The sequence below is a fragment of the Rhamphochromis sp. 'chilingali' genome (assembly GCF_963969265.1).
Source record: "Rhamphochromis sp. 'chilingali' genome assembly, chromosome: 19".
NCBI classification, from domain to species: Eukaryota; Metazoa; Chordata; class Actinopteri; order Cichliformes; family Cichlidae; genus Rhamphochromis; species Rhamphochromis sp. 'chilingali'.
In genome coordinates, this window is record NC_137946.1 from 23,366,662 (window position 1) to 23,385,149 (window position 18,488).

The 18,488-nt window shown below is 38.8% G+C and overlaps 1 protein-coding gene across 1 annotated transcript in view; it reads left to right on the forward strand.

The window, feature by feature from the left end:
* Positions 1-18,488, forward strand: part of pdlim4 (PDZ and LIM domain 4) — a 48,242-nt gene that overhangs the window by 17,895 nt on the left and 11,859 nt on the right. The window contains exons 3-5 of the mRNA XM_080866368.1: positions 3,196-3,277; positions 15,724-15,989; positions 17,899-18,056. Coding sequence (XP_080722494.1) covers positions 3,196-3,277; positions 15,724-15,989; positions 17,899-18,056 — 506 coding nt within the window. The remainder of the gene's footprint in view (positions 1-3,195; positions 3,278-15,723; positions 15,990-17,898; positions 18,057-18,488) is intronic.

Genomic DNA, 18,488 nt, shown 5'->3' on the forward strand with positions numbered 1-18,488 from the left:
GCTTTGATGCTTTTGGATGTGGTTAGACATGCAATGGTGTCATATAAGGCTATGATTAGGGGAATAAGATGGGTAACGCATGTAGTATGAGTGCATATCTCAGCCCTACAGATGCAATTAGATGTGTGTATATATATGTAATTCTGATCATGATCTGAAGAGTAAAACCAAAACAAGAAAGAGTATTTGAATTCAAACAGAGAAATCAGGCAGAGAAAAGACAGAGAGTGAGGTCCCTTTGGTGTAGAATTTGCCTCTTGCTTCTCACTTTGACTTAATGACCCGTGATTCACAGATGAAGAATTATGCACAAGGCTGCATGGGACCAAAGAAGCACAGGACTCCAGCAGGGACAAAAACAAAAAGAAACCTCCAAAGGAACCAACTTGTCTACACCCCTCCACTACCAGGGCTGTTTTCTCCTGTTTCTTCATCTCATCATTCCTCTCACACTCTCCAAAGGTCTCCTTTTTTGTGGTTACAACTGTAACATCAGTGGAGTTTGGGAGACTGTGTTGCACAAGAGGTCGAAGGGACGATTGTTCCTCCCTTTCCCTCTCTTCCATTGATCTTGTCGGCGCACAGATGGAGATTTTTTTGAAGTGTCCCTTTGAGATCTGCCAATGAAACCTCTAAAGCTGCACTTTAGACAGTTATTGCCTCGTCTTAAATGCTACAGAAACAACCCCCACTTAAGTACGGGCAGGTCCAGTGATGACCAAAACAACTTAAAATTGTCCTTTTTCAGATGGCTTTGATAATGGAGTAAGACTCTAAGTGAACCCTGAAATGATCAGTTATCAGCCTTGTCTTAATTTGAGGGTTTGCAGCCGTCTGCCCCATGCTCCTTTTTGAACATTGTGGTCATGTGCAGCCAAAGTAAACTCATCTGCTGTTCCAAGATCCAGATCTCTCCAATCAGGAAATTAAACCTGGCAGGGGGAGGTCAGGCAAGGGAAAATATGATCATAGGAAAGAATAGGAAAATCATTGTGATGACTTTTTTTTTTTTTTTTTTTTTTTCTGGTTTCTGTGTGTTTCCATTTCCGCCTTTCTTTCATTTTTTTTTCTCTTTCACTTTTATCTCTTTTTATCATGAATTTTTATCTAACATCTAAATCTTCATTTTTAGGGGGATTTCATGGGTTTCATGTTTTCTTTTTAAATTCTAATCCTATGAAAATAAATCCATGGGATCTAAAAATTCTTTGCCTTTGTATTGAAGTTGATATATTAGAGGTAGGAGTATTCACCCCTATGCTTTGACATCATGGTGCTGTTGTGACGATAAGTTTATTTCAAAGAATATTTCCAGACACATTTTACTATCCAGGCCTGGATCAGACAGACGCATGCACACAATCAAGTGGAAAGTTGGAGTTAGAGAGACAATCGACTAATTAATGAATGTTTAGCAGAAGTTTTTTGGATGTAGGATCCTCATGGCCCTGGGTAATCTGGGTGTCCTCATCACATCACACTTGTTTGCAACAGATTGTGTGGCTATTTTTTTTTATATTACATAACATACATTATGTTGAATTTGACATTGCCAAAATTGTTTCCAGACGACAAAACGACAGCTGTGGCACAGTTTTGTTTCAAGTGCAGTGCATATTTTTTAACTAGATGGTTACATGATTTTGACATCCCTCTTCAGAGTGACCTCCTAGTATAATGACCACTGTCTGCCTCTCATACTTTCCACTTACGCCTCTGCATTCAAAACTGTTAAGATGGATGTTCGGTAAATTCCTTGTCTTTGGTTTTCACCAAATACCAATTTAAATGGGCCACTTCAGACTGAACTCCTTTCAATAGGGTGTTTGTATGGTAGCCATCGCAACCAAACATTCTGGATACATGAAGGCTTTCAATTTCTGAAACGGGGAGGAATTGGCGGAGGAGGGGGGTGCAGGGTTCATCCTACGCAGTAGCGCTTGTCCATCTGCAGACACTCGGCGCCTTATAAGAGCGTCCTTGATAGCAACACCTCCATGGTTCATATCTGAAGCACTGGCTCAGCTCATACATTGATGTGCCAGCTGCCAGCCCAATGACCTCACCTCTTTAGACGTCAACCCTCCCCCATGTGGGGGTCAACAATGCATTCATGCACTCGCACTACTTCTGTTAATGGTTTTTATGTCTTTGCAGATGAATAGGAAAGTGAAGAAAAGCACACACACACACACTGCTGTCCTTCAGCGTCATGTCCGGGTGTTTTCCCACTTGACGGCCAACACTATAGCAACAAAAGCCAGATGAACCAAAGAATTCCCCTTGATTCTTTTATGTGACCGGAAAACTTCCTCTAGTTGAATGTGAAACTTGAAAGTTAAATAGCATTCCTAGTGAACCATTACTAATGCCGTTGGAAATGAATAGCACCAGTTTATCAGCTGGAAAGATAAGTTACACGCCCTTATTTTCACCAGGGTATTTTATTTTGGGTCTTTCAAAAAAAGAAAAATTGCTCTGTGCCCCTGCTTACCGTGTGCTTTCATAGAGGCTCATTCAGCAGTGCTATAAGTAATGTGTTTTATCATTGCTGTCAGACTGTAAGTCCTTTTACTTTTATGTAAGAATATGCAACTGGAGTCAATTACTGACAATCTAAACATGAGAGGGGTAAGCCTCAGATTCCAGTAATTCAGCTATCGCTACTTATGACAAATCCACAGCCCAAGATACAATGTGCTCTTCTAGTGATAGTTCAAACAGTGGATTTATGATATAATGATGATGACATTATCTTGGTATCAGTGGGAGGAAAGTAGCTTCATCCCATTAAAAATGTGAAAGCTGCCAACTATACATAAAAATCCACATATACATGCATGTTCATGCCCAGACTTTACCTTGAGTACTGTGAGTGTTTTGGCACAGAGGCATCTTGCACTGCTAATATTCAGTAACAGTTATGGGATTTTGCGTGATCCTAAAGCTGACATCTTTCCCATTTTACATCAGTTCTAAAACGATTAGAGCATACAGACTACTTTCATTTTTCTGGGTTCATTTTCAGACATTCACAAATACTTTATAGGTTCCTTGGGGGGAAAAATAAAAAGATGTCAGCAAAGAAAAATCCATACTCTCAGCAGAAATCATTGCTTCAGCTTGGGTGTCAGATGGCATTGGATTTATCTGAGACTCTCTTTTTTTCTCTCTCTCATGGGTATTGTCTTTCAGATCAGGATCGGGAGACAGAGTGTGGTCACCAACAGTTAGTGAAGATGGCAAGACAAGCCCTTACATGGAGCCCGACTCACAGGTAACCACTGTTTACAGTGGATTTCCCCAAGCACAAGTCACATGCATTTCTTAAGATTTGAATTCACATGAGGTGGGATGCGGTCAGGTTTCTCGTTGAATTTGTCATGCTGCCAACCAGAGCGATGGCTATAACTGCATCATGACTTTGAAGTACAGTTTCCTGGGTGTGAGACGCAATTCTCCTCAGTGACAGAATCCATGGAAACAGGCACAACAATCAATCTTGAAATTGCATGTGTGCTATCATTCACATGATTATAAATGAGATAATGCATCCCACTGTTCACTGGAATAGTTTTGAAATAGTATCTTGATTGTTCTCCAAATGTATGAGCTGCCAAAAGGACATTCAAGGCATGATGAACTCTAGCAGATGATCTTTTCCAAGTTTTCCATTGCTGGCAGGCTAGCAGGTTTCTGAGCATGGAGGAAACAGGAGGTGTGTGAGTGTGTGCGCACATAAGCTGTGAGTATGGATATTGTGGGACTGAGGCAGACAGACAATGGGAATATTGTGCTTCGGATATGTGAGAGATGTCCATTCGTCAAGTATTGTGTTGTTGTATTTATGGAGTTGCGATTGATCTGTCTCAGCCCTTGTTGTGGCAGCATATCCGTGCTTAAAAGGGTGGGACAGGCATACAAAGAGCCGAAGTGAAATCTATCTGCCCCCTCATGATGGAGTGTCTCGTTTATTACAAAAAAAGTGTTGTTTTTTTGGGTAAGAGCCAGTAGTTACGGATGCAATTTATCAGCTTGGGTTTTGGTTCTATTCTAATTTCTTTATCTAGGATTTTGATAGTTTATTGGAAATAGACTTTCCAAAAGGCTGGTTTGCTTGGTAAGTCTAACCTAAAACCGAATTAAATAATTTCTCAGTTACATTTCCTAATGTGTTAAATGTTTTCGGTGAGTGACCGTTCTGGACTGCAGGCGGGCCAATGAAACGCCCAGACTGTTTTACTAATGAGCCACATTGTTGGAATACACCCAGAATTTGGTTTGGCATTCTCTTGCTCAAATAAGCAGTCTTTCCTTGAAGATGTTGCCTGAATGGCAGGGCATGTTGCCCTATGCCATATGTGCTTTCACAAATGTGATCATGCACCTCCATACTATCATGAATGAGGCTTTAGAACTGCACTGATACGCTAATTTTTCTAACATTTTAATTGTTGATTTTAATTTGTCACCAAAGAACAATTTTCCACTTTAATTCCATCCATCTTGAAAGATCTGAGATAAGGCAACTCAGAAGGTTTTATATGTATGGTGTTAGTCAGAACCTCCCTGACATCACGTTGGAGCGCACCCTCCTACTCAAAGTGTCATAGCTTTTAATCCAAACCATTATATTCAACTCAAGCAAGTAGTTTTAATGCCTTAAACTAACCAAATAAAAACTCCATACTGAATCAAAGCACTCCCATGCAGGATACAAAAGTTCAAAAAGAAAACTCCCACATGGAAAAATGATGCTGCAATACTTGATACTGCAAAGGAAAGAAGTCATCCAGCTGAATCAGAGCAAGTCATACTGGCTTCAGAAAAAGTTGGCTGATGTTTGAAAGCACAGCCTAATATGGTAAATGGACTGGTTCTTATTAGAGATGGCACGATACCACTTTTTTATGTCCGATACCGATACCGATATCATAAATTTGGATATCTGCCGATACCGATATGAATCCGATATAGTGTTTTTTAATCAACAAAACTGTTTTTTAAAATATCTTGCTGCATTTTGCAAGTCTGCAAGTTCATACTCAAGTTTAAAACAACAACTACACTAAAGCTATTCTGTTATACCTGTATACAAAAAAAATATTTCATAGTTCAGCAATACTGATCAATCTAATAAACTTAGACCTACACCATCCTCCCTATTCTGGTATTTTAAAGAGTACTTAGCGTAAATATTAAGCAACCTAACTAATAGGGTTCCAACTCCCAGCAACAACAAACATAAATAAAAAATAAGGAACCACCCCTCACGCGCCACCTCATGATGCTTAATCGACGTAATCAACCTTAATTTGATGCAGTGTGAAAAAAAATGCACAGAAATCAATTATTTTTCAAGAAATATTAAATAGATTCAACATCTTTCTTCAACAAAATTGCAGACTGCACAGATGGTACCTTCCCAAAGTAAAAAGTACTATAGCTTACTAGGGTATATATTAGACTTAATAGTCACTATATACAGTAATTGACTTCTATTCATTTTACATCAAATTAAAACTTTGGGTGTCAGATAATTATTTATTAAAAGCTCGACATTTTAAATGAGAATAAGAAAGAAAAGTATGTCTTTGTGCCCCCTTTTCCCTGTTCATGCCCTATCGGCCCCCCTGGCTAAACTTTGCTAGATCCGCCCCTGCACAGTTACCAGCGTCAGCTACGTAGAAAAAGATCCTGGTGTAGAAAGAAATATTAAATAAATTCTAACAACAGCTTATCAAGCTTAAACGTTCTGCTGTTGTTCAGCCGCTGGTTTCCTCTTTCTGGTGCAAAGTGGGCCAAAAACAAACAAGAGAGACGGACTCGCGACAGAAAAGCCGATCAGCTGATCATTTAAGCAGTTTCACGATTGAAGTAGCAGCCGGCGAGCGAGAGGCAGTCGCTTGTTAAGCTTAACATGGGAATGCTTTACAAACATTCAGAGATGGACTTACACACTTGCTTTACTTCTCTCGGGGATAACTTTGTCGGAGATGAAATGCCAGGTTGCTAGCGAAGCTCCACATGCTATCCAGACCACCGACAGGTCCGGCATGCCACAGCTGCTCTATCACGTGATGCATACTGCTCCGACTGCTAACGTTCTGAGGTGAGTTACGGCGTGTTGCAAGTTTTGCGAGGTGCTTTCGTGATATTTGATGGATCGGATTACATTTTTTATTTTTCTCCGATATCCGATCCAGTAATTTAGGTCAGTATCGGACCGATACCGATACGTAATATCGGATCGGTCCATCTCTAGTTCTTATATAGCGCTTTTCTACTCATCTGAGCACTCAAAGCGCTTTACACAACTTGTGCATTCACCCATTCACACAGCACATCTTTCTAAGTGCTTCATAGCTAACATTCACACACATTCATACTCCGATGGATGCATCGGAGAGCAATTTGGGGTTAGTATCTTGCCCAAGGATATTTGGCATGTAGACTAGGGGAAGCCAGGAATCGAACCACCAACCTTCCGATCAGTGGATGACCTGCTCTACCACCTGAGGCTTTAAGATATCTTAGAAAAGCATTAGGTCCATATTGTCCTTGTGTCTACATTCTGTTATTTTGTATATCTGAAAAACTAACCAGAGATTGTGGCTTGTTGTACATTTAAATTCATAGACAGATCAAATTTCATGTTTTCAGCACCACAGGTAGAACTCTATGGCAACCTTTTAACAGTGTGGCTATTAGCTCAGGTCTTGCTATGATTAAAATAAGAAAATACGAAGTTGGAGTGAGAGGAACCAACAGCTACAGGAATTTCTACAAACACAGACATGAATGACAGGAGGGCTTTGCGTGAGGGTAATATGAGAGCGGCAAATCTGTCTTCCTCATGCTGCTTTTTCTCTCTGTTTATCTCTTCTCTCCATCTCTCTTTACATCTTTTCCAGTCCTTCTTTTCTTCCTTACTGAAGTCTAAAAATGTTCTCTGGCATCTCATTTTATGAAGTAAACGCGGACAGCTGGAAACCTCCAAGTGAGGGCCACGTTATTGTCACGCTCAGGTGGAACCTTCTGTGCTTTACAAGAGGAAACATCCACTCCCTAGAGTCACATAAAGAACTCACTCTTTCTTTGTTTCCTTCTTTCTGTATTCTGATTCAGTTTGCCCACGTGACATTGCTGATTGTTCACAAGATACTTTAGAAACAGTGTATATACCACGCTTTCTGTCCTGACAGATCCAGCTTCTGTGACGTGATGCTTGAGCTAGTGTGGACAGCAAGCTGAAAGTCACTGTTTCAGATTGTGTTGCTTAAGGCTTGAAGCAGTGAATCCATCATTCAAAACCTACCTTACAGCATGACACTTAACTTGCAGCATATTTTATGCTGAAGCAGTATGTTTTGGGGTGAAAAATGAAACCAAAGAAGAACACTTAGGCTCACATATTGTAATAAAAAAAAAAGAAAGAAAAATCACCACATGCCTCAGTTAACTAAGAATGTTTCAAAAGAAGCGCTATAACTTTAACCCAGTTAAGTTCACCAAATCCAGTGATGGCATCCTTCAGGCCTTTTGAAATTGAACATTTTCCTTTTCATTCATGAACTCCTTGACCAACTGGCTTTGTTGGAAATTCCAGTCCCACCAGTGGGAATTTTCTGCTGAGCAGGAAGTGACACATGGAAGGAATGAAGTGTTTCCTTTCACCTTGGGAACACGGGAGATTGTCATAAAAGTCGGTGTGCAAATGATGTATTTTTGGATATGCGCTAAGCAAGCATATGACTTAATACTGTTGTATGATGGGACTGTTTTGGGACTTTTGGAGGGTTTCTTTTACTAGTTTCAGTGGGACAGGGGAGTGTTTCCAGGGAGTGCTCATGTCTTTGCAAGAGTGTCTACAAACTACCGGATACCATACACAACTTCCTGAAATAGAAATGATTGTGATAAAGAGTGGAGAGAAAGATAAAGCAGTGATGAGGTAACTGTCATAACAGAAGAAATAACACGAGTAACTATGACAACCAGTTTTTACCTAAGCTTTTACTGTACAGTTCTGGGAAGGTTAGTGAACTATAATCAGATATTTGGCACAACTTCCAAATTTCATGCAAAACAAAAGGATTAATATAATAATCTGGATACAAATCAAGCTCCATACATGGAAAAAGTAATAAAAAAATACCTTTTTAATTCATCTTCAAGGTGCCAGAAGAATCTCAGTCCTCCATGTCAAGGTAGTCTTAAGTGCTTTACAATATTTCACTTCTCATCCAAGAGGCTTCTTCAATTCTAAAAGCTAACCAAGTGCCAGATATTTTATACCCTATACCCTCACTATCAAAAGCCTACCAGCACTTTAGCCAAGATGTCTTATAGCATCTTTTTTTCTTGTCAGAAACCCATAAATCTCTAATTAACATTATTTCCTGCCCCAGATCTTGATAGCCCAGAACCACTTTGATTATTTCTTCTTCATGTACAATATTGAGTACAAAAGTACTCAGGTACAGGGCACCAATTTAGCTCACTGTTTGAGCAGGCACCTATATGCCCTGTGGCTAAAATTGAGCACTTAGGTTTGAGTCCAGCCTCCTGTCTAGTCTTCACTCCTGAACTATTAAATAAAGACAAAAAACCCCCACTATAAATCTAAAATAAATATTGCCACACATTGCAGCCAGAGGAGGTGCTCGACCATGGAAACCTGTACCATGAAGCTCCTGAAGCATGGTGTTGGTGCTGATGTTAATGCCAGAGGAGATTTTGAACCCTGCAGTTTATGAGTCAGCGGAGAGTTGGCGACTTTTATGCACCATCTGTCTCAGCACTTGGTGACCACGCTCTGTAACTTTATGTGGGCTGCCATTTCGTGGCTGAGTTGCTGTGGTTGCTAAATGCTTCCACTTTGCAATGGTACCATTTACAGCTGATCATGAAATATCTAGGAGAGAAGAAATTTCACAAACTGGTTGCAATGATGGCATCCGCTTAAAATCAGCGACCTCTTAAGAACGACCCATATTTCACATGTGTTTGTACAGGGAGACTGCGTAGCTGGAGACTTTATTTTGTCCACCTGTGGCAATTGGACTAAAAACACCTGAATTCAGAGTAAACAGTCCATCCAATATCCAATGTATCTTCAGTAGTGCAGGTATTTATTGTCTGGCTCAAGCCCAGCTTTACTTTTAATCCAACTGAACTGAAGACAATTTGATTTGATGGCAAGTAAGATAATTAATGAAGCCAAATTTGATGTAAAAGCAATATAATAACAGATTTACATACAAAAATTCAATCACCTTTTCCAAAAGAAAAAATGCCTCTTGTAAATGGTTATCTAACCGTACGTCTGAATTTTAGCACTTGATTGCCAGTTTTACTGTTGGAATGGTTTAGTGGAGGAGTAATGCAATACCATGGGTTACTGACATTTTGGGTTTTCAAAATTCCATGCCTTAAATTACACAGTGGCAGCTTCAAGTAGGTGGGAATGGCTCGCACTCAATGTTCGTCTAACAGTATTATTTGGCAGGGCAGTATGTAAATGCCATTCATGGCAACTGGCCTATTATTATAGCGATGGCTATTGTGGCTGAGTGCTGTGGCCCTGTGGAAAGAATGAGGCTCCACAATGCGGAAGCTGAGAGGTCTGGATCACACGTCACTCGAGCTTCCAGTCTCAGCCCAGGAGCTGGCTGCTGAAATTGAAGTCTCCAAGTTAACATTAACAGTGGCTGACAGATAGAGACCTTGCATGACTAATTCCTTCTTGGTTTGGATCTGATTTTACTCTTAAAACAAAAGTATATGAATATTTTTTTTTTTCTAATGAATGGCACAAGGCTACTGTTCTCCAATTAAGAAGCATTAAGAACAATTTGCCTTTTTAAAAACCCAAATATAGTTTAAATGTTAAACTCTTCACATTTGTACTCCGGTAAAACAGATGGTGAGCTACTAGATTGATATATTTTGTTAACACAAAGTAGATTGGCATTTACCGCATAAACATTCTGATTGTGTTTTAACAACATGGAGTTATTACTTGATTTCAGCTATTCTCATGAGTTACCAAAGCATGTTGAATGGGTCAGGTTTTACTTGATCCCCTGTCGGGAAAAACTCAGATCAGCAGACCAGTAAAGCATTAAGAGAAAGTCATTTTAGCAGCTCTACAGGCATTTTAGATGTCAGACCTGTGACCCCACCTATTTGGTTGTTTGTGTTCACTAATCAACCAGTCATCCCCAGAAATGTCAAATCAGCCTCCAGGTTTTCTTAATGGAGCCTTTCCTGCCCCGCTTGGCTGCCATCATATTGAGGGAGTGAAGTCGTTAAGCCCTCTTTGCTTATGGTCCAGAGAGACTGCAGGAGTCTGGGCTCATTCATATTTAGAAAATTGAAACTGTATCAACGTTGTCAGGGAATAGAGCAACGTACCTGTGTGTGTTTATTTTTAGTTTTTCAATTTTCTGCTGCTTTTTCAAGGCCTCAAACTGATATCAGGATAAGTACGTAGCTTTTATATTGAGGTCATTTGATGAACTTTGATCTGTAATTAGTTAGCCATGAAAAGTACTAAACTCCAAATGGCAACCAAAATGAGCAAAACAATCAACAGTGATAAACCTGTTGGTCCTTTTTTTTTTTTTTTTAAATTAGTTTGATCATGTGATCATATGAAGTCCAAAAATAACATCTTTTAAAATAACATCAACTATTTTAATGATTAAAAAACAAACAAACAAACAAACCAAGTATATCTTCTGTAAAGCATTTTGTTGTATGGAACAAGTCTCTTACAGCTTACTGCCTTCACAGCTGCCTGCGCGTTACGCAACAAAGTTAGTTTCCTTACTTAAATCATTTGACTTTCTCTACGAGATAAACTTATTCCAAACCAAATAGTAATGTTCCCCTAAATGCTCACATTTGAAATAAGCTGATATTTCTGTCATGCATTACAATGCTAAAGATAGCTACTTCATAACAAATTTAATTTCAACCCAGTGTGCACTGCACAGAAGTTAACGTGGACATGACATTATCTCAATAGTTTAATTTAATAGCACAAAATTGGTAAAAAAAAATAAAATAATAAATCACATTTTTGTGATTAGAGCCTTACATTCCACCATCTTTTAAAATCTTTCTCCATGCTCTCCCACTCACCTCCTGCTCCCTGATACCTCCTCTCGGGCTTGCCTTCCTCCCCTCCCAGTGAGGCACCCACAACCAGGACAAGGGAGCCATTAAAGGGCTGGTTTGTGTCTGACTAGTGGTGCAGAGCGCCATGTGAAAAGCTTAATTTTAAATGTCCAGGGGGATTAAACCTTGCAGGAGGGAAGCAGTGTGTGTGTGTGTGTGTGTGTGTGTGTGTGTGTGTGTGTGTGTGTGTGTGTGTATTATCAGGAATTTGAGCATGTGTGACTGGCCTCGGCCCTCAGTTAAAGACATATGATTTCAATTAAGGCCCACAACCTTTTTCTCTTCCTCGACCCATCCCCCTCTCGTGTGTCTACCACTTTCTAGCTAATATATGGTTGGGACAGGAGGTAAAACCTCTATCATCTCCCATTCAGTTTCTTATTAATCACAGTAACTTTTAATAGCAGTAACAAATAGCAGAACACTGCTGGGTTCTGCTATCTTTATGCTTTCTTTACTTTTTTGGCACATATGCTCTTACATGGCCAGCCTTCCTGAAGCATTAGCCATGCTTGGTTACCACTGAAAAACAGGTCAGTAAAATCAGATGGCACCCTAAATTTATGAGCATACAGCGATAGATGATATTGGTTCTTACAAATAGTTACTGCTATTTGTTCCTTATCTGCATTCTGTGTTCCTGTGATTTCTCTTCCTCTTAGGCAAGAGGAATGTAGTCAAGCCTTAGGAGAAAGTGTGGCTACTCTCAAGAGAGAAAAATTTCATTCAGTAAATGTATGTTGTTGAGGTCTAAAGATGAAGAAGAAAGTTGCTCATATTAATTTTAAATTGTTATGACTATATTTGAAAAGTAAGAATGGAGAATGAGCAGAACTGGGGTGATTAGGCATTCAGAAGATTAATGCAGCTATCACTTTAAGGCAAAATCTCCATTAAACCTCTAGTACACCTTTGAAATAGAAGAATAAATTGCTGTAATGGGGAAGTTGGCTTAAATCTGATATTTGTAATAAAAATGAAAATCAAGGCACTATACTTTTAGAGCAACATGAAAGCCCTAAAAGGTTCTGAATGTTACCAAACTGGCATTTTTATAAGGCAAGTCCCAGATGTGCAGCCTTATAAATCTACCATCCATCCAAAGGAAATATCTGTGTAACAGATGTGCACAACCAGAGAGGAAAGAGTGTTATGAGGAGAACAAAAAAAAGACAAAAGGAATGGCTGGAGTATGTGGTTCAGTTCCCTTTGAAACAAAAGGAAGCAGACCATATCATACAGGGTGTTAGGGTGAAAATGGGTAAATCTGTACTTGCTTCTGACAAGAAAGAAATCTAACTAAACAAGACTTTTTAAGAACTTTGGCATTGGTTTTACTCATTTCTTTTCACCGCGGAAATGTTATGACCCATGTGGGACTGGTTTTAAGTTTCTGATCCCCCTTTTCACTGAGATAGTATTCTCTTGGAAATTATACATCTTAGCTTGATGTAAAAAAATATATATATATATATATATATATATATATATATATATATATATATATATATATATATATATATATATATATATATATATATATATATATATATATATATATATATATATATATATATATATATATATATATATATATATATATATATATATATATATATATATATATATATATATATATATATATATATATATATATATATATATATATATATATATATATGAATGAATGAGAGATCTCATTCTGATAGAAGAGATAACGTTAACATGTGGTTACCTGTCCCTCACATCTCACTTGTACACATTAGTGTCATAACTGTAATGCCTTTACTGTCATTCTACTGCAGGGGCATGTAACGTAATACACTCTCAGGGATTTTCCTTTACGTGTTTTGTTTTTTGTTTTTTAATTTCCTGAATCACCTACATGAATGAGCTTGCTTGTTGAAAGTTATTGTTCTGATTTTTATCTACAGATTTAGCCCCTGAATAAATATGAGAAATGAATAATGAGTGCTAAAAAACACATGTAGCAACAGTGACTTCTGAAGAACTTCACCTTTGTAGCGCTTGGTATGTTCTTAAGGAACAGTAAGTTCTCGAAGGGTTGAAATAAAAAGAAAGCCGGCAGTAAATCATCGTATTGGAAATTAAAAAGAAAACCTGTCAAAGTGGAAGGAAGGAAGTGATTCGAGCAGCCGTGTGATACTGTAAACCATTAAACAATATTTGCAGTCATCGAAACCAGTGTTATGACTATATTTTTAGCTGACCTCTCTTGCCATACTGTAAATAGAACTGAGTGTAAGTACTGCAAATAGTAATTTTTTTTCCAAGGGAGTCTTCATTTTTGTCAGAAATACAGAACCTTTGGAGAAAGTGTGTTACTGTACCCCCGCACCCCCATTCCTTTTGGATGACGATGGGGCTTGAGCACTGTACATTTCTGATTGGTTGAGTGTCAACAAGGGTTTATCTATATCATGGTCATTCCTCAGATGACCTCGTAAAAATGGTTTGCTCACCATAAGTTTAGCCTTTTTTGTGTTTTGAAATCCCTTTGCTTTCAGTTGACTGTTTACCAGCAGCCACATTATTTAAGTAATAAAGTATGGTAAAGAGCACAAGTGTAGGACTCTTCTCCATGCTTACTTGCACTGTCGCCTGTCTGTTGACAGTCATCTCTACCTACTGGATTGGACTGGTCTACGGTTAGGGTTAGGGTTAGGGTTTGAGCACTTCAAAAATGATGTGGAGTTTGCCTCCTCTTCGCAGTTTTTTTTTTTTTAGACCACTGTGGATAGACAGACAACCAACGATCTGAAGGAACCTTTTAGTTTGAGCTAAGGCGAATGAGGGTAACTTTGATTAAATTCCCATGAAGTCCCCCATCTGTACAAACAGGGCTAAAGATAACGACTGGAATCTGGTTTGGCTATTCCACTCAGTGGTAAGAATCAGGCTTCGGCTTGTCTCGTTTGCTTGAAGAGAGAGCCGCAGAGAACTGGGTGTTTCTGACATCCTGACCAAAGAGGGTTTGGCTCTCGGTTTCTAAGAGTGCTGAATCTCCTGTCTGCTTGTCTCAACTTTACCATGAATGGCTATCTGCTAGCACTTTGCCCAGAGAGTTACTGTGAGAGTTATATTTGTCTTTATTGTCCATGGTTGTTGGGGGAGTCAGATGAGATGTTTTAAATTTCTTGAAAGTCATCAGTCTTGACTGCAGGAGGGAATGACGAAGTGTTTTTCCAAGACCAGGATGTGGGGTTGTTGGTGTTGAAGAGGCGCTATGAAGTAGTAATTAAAAAGTGTGTGTGTGTGTGTGTGTGTGTGTGTGGGGTCCAGGCGAGGGCAGAGAACAGGATGACATCCAGCAGGACCCTTCTGTTGAAATGACAGGTGTCCTGTCTGCAGAGGCGGTGAACCTCCACCACCTGTGGCTAAGGCCCTTTAAACTAGGCCAGACATAGCCACACTTGCACGCACTCAAACTCCTTCTAGTGTCTCACAGTCAACAATGATCTGACTGTCTCCCTTACTGGTGCATTGCTTAACTTGTAAACAAGTCATTTTATTCTTAGCTGAAATGTGTATAGTCTAAATTCATGCGTATGCGTGGGCCTCGTCTTTAGTAATTCAAGCTTGCTATTTAGCTCTCATATTCAAAGCACTATAACACCATGAGAAGTGGTGACATCATTGCAAATGTTGAAATAAAACCTTATCTGTAAAGTTCACTGTCTGATATGGATGAGCCAAGCTGGCAGTGGGTGTTATCACTGAAGCGTGCTGATAAACACAGTGTCTCACTGTTGTCAGTGTTGTGTTGGTGCAAATTCATGATAAGGCCGTTGACCCAGCCATAAACACACTTACTGCGCATACAGTGGTGTAATTGTAGATTGTAATTGTCTCTGCATCTGCCCTGCATTAGTCCGGCACATTCTTCCAAACACGTTGAACACAGAAATTATATGGCAAGAGTCTAGAAAGTCTGCTGCAGCATGTCAGAAAGATAATAATTTAATCTTCTGCAGTATCTCAGCTCTGTCATCAACCATGAAGGCTTCAGCTCACAGAAGTAGCCAAAAAGCAGTACTTAAAATACACAAGTTAATCTGTTTTGACAGAAACATCTGCAGGAAATCTAATGCGAGCTCCTTCTTAATAAGCCTTGGTATTAAACAGGGAACAACACAAATGAAGTGGAAAAAGTTTTTCATTTAAACCTCACTGCTGCAAAGCCTCATTCGCAAACAACTGTTCATTTTCTCTCTGACGACTTGTGGTTTTCTAGTCAGGACACCACCGGGTTTGTTTTCTCTTTCATGTTCTCTTTTTATTCTCATTTCCTGAACCAGAACATAATGTTGTATGAGCTATAAAAGCTCATTATCCTTTTTTCCTTCCTTATTACATTAGCAATTCTCCCATAATGTAGGAAACTTACCAAAGAATCAAAGTTTCTCTGTAACTGCATACATTTTCAACCATAAAATTGTGATGTTTTCCTGTGATGCTGGCATCTGCTCTTCCTGTTTGGTAAACGTGTCTCCTCTTTTCTTTCCTTGGTTTTAGAATTTTCGTCCGATCACTAGCGGATATGCCAGTTACACCCGTAAACCTTCATATACCGCTGAACCCCAGTCACCTCAGGTTCCTCAGCCCGCTAACCTGAATAACGGACACTCCAGACCCAACAACGGACACAGCTATGGGTATGGCAATGGAACCGGGCACTCTCAGTACAACAACCCTGCAGGACTATATGCTCACAATGGAAGCAATGGGGACAGATCACTGCCGAGCAAGATGGGAGGTCTCAGCATCAGTGCCACACACAGGTGAGACAGCAATACCGTGTGCTTTCCAGGACTGTAAATCATAAGCATCCAGCCACACCTTACTTGCACTTTTGACAGGTTAATCTACAGTTACTGTAGCGCTTGTTATTTTCAAATATTTACCCTCCTCTTTAAAAGAAATGCAGAAGCAACACCAGTTTTTATTCTGAATGTTCTAAAATCCAATAAGTATAAGTAAATAAGTATAAAAAAAAATCTTCAAATATAGTTTAAAGTCTATTATTTTAATGCAACAACATTTTCTTTTACTTATCTTGTGCACTTATCCCAAGTTTCTGGTTACTTCGCTAGCTAGAAATCCAATTTGTTGTTGTGTTTACCTTAACAAAAAAAAAAGAAATCAATGAACCACGTGTATGTAATAGCTGTTTATATCAGATTTCAAAATATCCCCCTCATGAGTTTTCATGGACCTTTTTACACACATTATATCTGTGGGAAAATCACACGAGGAAATAGCTTTACCTTTCCCTCCACTGCTTCTAAAAACAATCATCCTATCTATTATTAAAGCCTCACCAGTTTCCTTGCAGGTCCCTGTGCAGACACTTAACACAGAGACACAGAAACAAACACACTGGATGTCTTTTGATACAGCTGCACAGATAGCCTTGTGGACTGTAAAAGGCATTTGCTGTCTTGTATCCCCTCAAGTGGGCAATAAATGTGCATGTTCAGTCTCCCAGTGAAGATGCTTTTGAGCACTCCTAGACACAGCCCCCACATACGCACACAAAGTTGCACTCAAGTGTTTTAACACTATCTTTGTTGCCTGCTGTCAGTCAGTTTCTCTTACACACGTATTACACAATTCTGTCTGCTCTCGCTTTCTCTCAATCACTCTCACTTTCATGACAGCTCAGGCTTTTCCTCTCAGACACACAGTCAGACTCCTGAAAGGGCATCTGGAGACAGACTTGTATTTAAGTGTGTCTGGACTTGCACACATCTGTCAGCAGTCCTAGTCATCTTCCAGAAGTTAGAATGTTTAAACTTTTCCAAATGAAGGGAAGCACTGGGAATAATTTGATAGATGACATAAGGAATAGAAGTATAATACAAAGCTGTTTTGATTAAGACTTCATGCGTTGAGACAGAAATACAAAAAAATGATGCACCGATGCGCTCTATATATGCAGTTTTAATTAGAAAAGAAAAATACTGTAGTTCTTCCTTACTCTTTCTCCTTACCTCATATGGCTGCAGCCATCTGAAACTTTTATTCCTCCCTTGGTCCCAAAACACATTTTGACATTACAAAAATATGAAGTGGCTATATTTGACATCTGCTTAAAAACAAAAATAGTATTCCCAGGATTCACAACTTTGTCCTTTTAGGGAATACTTATTGTTTTTGTTTTTTTTGTTTTTTTGTTTTATCCTCTTATTTAGAAGATGGAATCTCCATATCTGTAAATTTAAGCCAAAGCAGTAGTGGCCTGGGGAAAATCAAGAAAAATGCTACTTCTCACTTCATTTGTCACCTCAATAAACAGCAATCTGTTATTTCAGCTCGTTTTTTTTATTGTACATTCTCTTCTGATGTTGCATTCCGAAAAAAAAAAAATTATTAGGGTATAATTTCATTATTGGATAACTTATAAATAAATTATAAGTGTGTAGTATCCTTGTTTTTTTTTTTTTTTCATCCGATTCCTTACCTTACTCATTATGTTTGGTTTCAAAGAGAAATCATGCTAATGCACCATGCAGAGGGCTTCAAAACAAAAGCCAACAAAACAGTAGGTGACGTCATGGTGGCGATGTCCTATTTTTATGTATAGTCTACAGTCTTGATGGATCACTAAAATAAATTTATGTTTCATGTCTTGTCACGGTTGAATTTAAAATGGGTTATACTGAATATTGGTTTCATTGAATCTTTCAGCCCAGAGCCTCCCATACAGTCTCCTGTGAGCCGTAACGGATTTGACATGGAGTCAGACGTCTACAAGATGCTGCAGGACTATGAGGAACCTGTCTCAGAACCCAAACAGTCTGGCTCCTTCAAATACCTCCAGGGAATCCTGGAGGCTGAGGATGGAGGTATGGATTCATGTGTTTGCATATTTGTGTGTCTGCTTATCATGTGTGCAAAAATTAGGCAGAAAAAAGCATGTGAGAGTTCACTCACTGAACCTTTTAAACTTTATTTGGAGAGATCACCCATTGCTGCTAAAGATTCTTGTTGACATTATTGCACCAATTAACTTTATTGTGAAAGTAAAGTCATTTTATCTTGCTGAGTAACCATTTTGCCCACTAAATTTCCAAAAATAGCCCAAGCAATTCAGTTAGACTTGTTGTTCAACACTTCAAAGCAAAAAAACTATACATATATATTGCTTTTAAAAGCTTGAAAAAGAGTAGATAATTTTATGTTAGAGAAGAAATTAAGCTTTAAAACTGCCAGTTTTAAATTTGTTTTAAGTTATAAGTTTGTGTATATTTTCTCTATTTATGACAAGCTGTCATAAA